The sequence below is a fragment of the Aplysia californica genome, unplaced genomic scaffold (assembly GCF_000002075.1).
Source record: "Aplysia californica isolate F4 #8 unplaced genomic scaffold, AplCal3.0 scaffold01017, whole genome shotgun sequence".
In the NCBI taxonomy this organism is placed as follows: domain Eukaryota; kingdom Metazoa; phylum Mollusca; class Gastropoda; order Aplysiida; family Aplysiidae; genus Aplysia; species Aplysia californica.
The window spans coordinates 116,121-117,540 of NW_004798287.1; the positions used below are offsets into that span (position 1 = coordinate 116,121).

The 1,420-nt window shown below is 44.7% G+C and overlaps 1 protein-coding gene across 1 annotated transcript in view; it reads right to left on the reverse strand.

Moving 5' to 3' along the window:
• Window positions 1-1,064, reverse strand: part of LOC101849092 (uncharacterized protein YMR196W) — a gene marked incomplete at its 5' end in the record, with an annotated part of 24,149 nt that extends 23,085 nt beyond the window's left edge. The window contains 1 exon segment of the mRNA XM_013089674.2: window positions 890-1,064. Within this exon segment, the coding sequence (XP_012945128.1) occupies window positions 890-1,064 (175 nt within the window).
• Between the last annotated feature and the right edge of the window lie 356 nt (window positions 1,065-1,420).

The window sequence follows — 1,420 nt, forward strand, 5'->3', positions numbered from 1 at the left end:
CCCCCATCTCGGGCCAATTGGTCTACTTCACAGTCTACTAGTCGACTACCATCAACAACCTTGACCCTGACCCTGACCTTGACCCTGACCCTAACTATCATACAGAATGACAGCCCAAAGTGTGAGTATCAGAAAAGAACATTTGTAAAGTGTTGTGGCGAAACCAGGCACCCGTCAAAATAATGAAATCAAAGATATCCGCATTCTTCCTCCAGTTTGACAATATTTTTCTAATTTTTTATTTTTTGACTCAACACCTTTAATGTCCATTTAAAAACACATTTAATTTCTGTGTGGATTTCACTGAAAAACATTGATTAAAGGCACAACAAATGTAAATTCTCAGTTTCCAAGGACTCTCAAGCTTGGGAAATCACCAAACTCTGGATGTCATTTTGGCGCTAATTTTACCTCTAAAACCAGGAGACCCCGACCTCCTTCAATCGCAAATATCTCGACTTCTATTCAAGATAGGCGGGTATTTTTTTCTTCAAAAGATGGTCAAATGAACAATCTTTAAGATGCTACCAATAACTCCAGATGCCCCAACACTGACGAGCGCCTGATTCACCGCGTCGTGACCCATTTAGTACCTTGGAGGGAGCCTAGTTCAAACCCCCAAAGAGCACAAGAATAAAGAAGTCATGAGTTGTGCTGAGAACACTCCACAGTAGTGGGTGGTTGGTGGGTGCTCTGCTGTGGCTCGTTCCTTCTTGCCTATCAAACATCTATCGTCCTTATCTCTCCTCCTTCTTTTTTGTGTTTGTTACTCCCTTGTAAGACCTCTAATCTTCAGTACTTATAAGACGTAATTGTGTTGTAAATGCCAAAAAACTCTCACTAAAAGGAAAAAACAAGGCCACTCCCCATGAGATCTGGCACAACTGACCAGTGTCCAGCAGCTCGTACTCCGGCTCCAGCTTGCTCCGTCGCTTGTTCTCAGCCACGATGTGGTCGTACGGGTACGCCTTCTGGGGGTACTTGTACAGCGCCGCCATGTACGAGTGGGTGGGCGTGCTGTCCAGGTAGTAGTACAGTTCCTTTACGTCCTCACCGTGGTTACCCTGTGAGGTACAGACACACAGATAGACACACACACACACAGACACACAGATAGACACACACACACAGATAGACACACACACACAGACACACAGATAGACACACACACAGATAGACACACACACACAGACACACAGATAGACACACACAGACACACACAGATAGACACATACACACAGACACACAGATAGACACACACACACAGATAGACACAGACACACACAGACACACAGATAGACACACACAGACACACACAGATAGACACATACACACAGACACACAGATAGACACACACACACAGATAGACACAGACACACACAGACACACAGATAGACACACACAGACACACACAGATAGA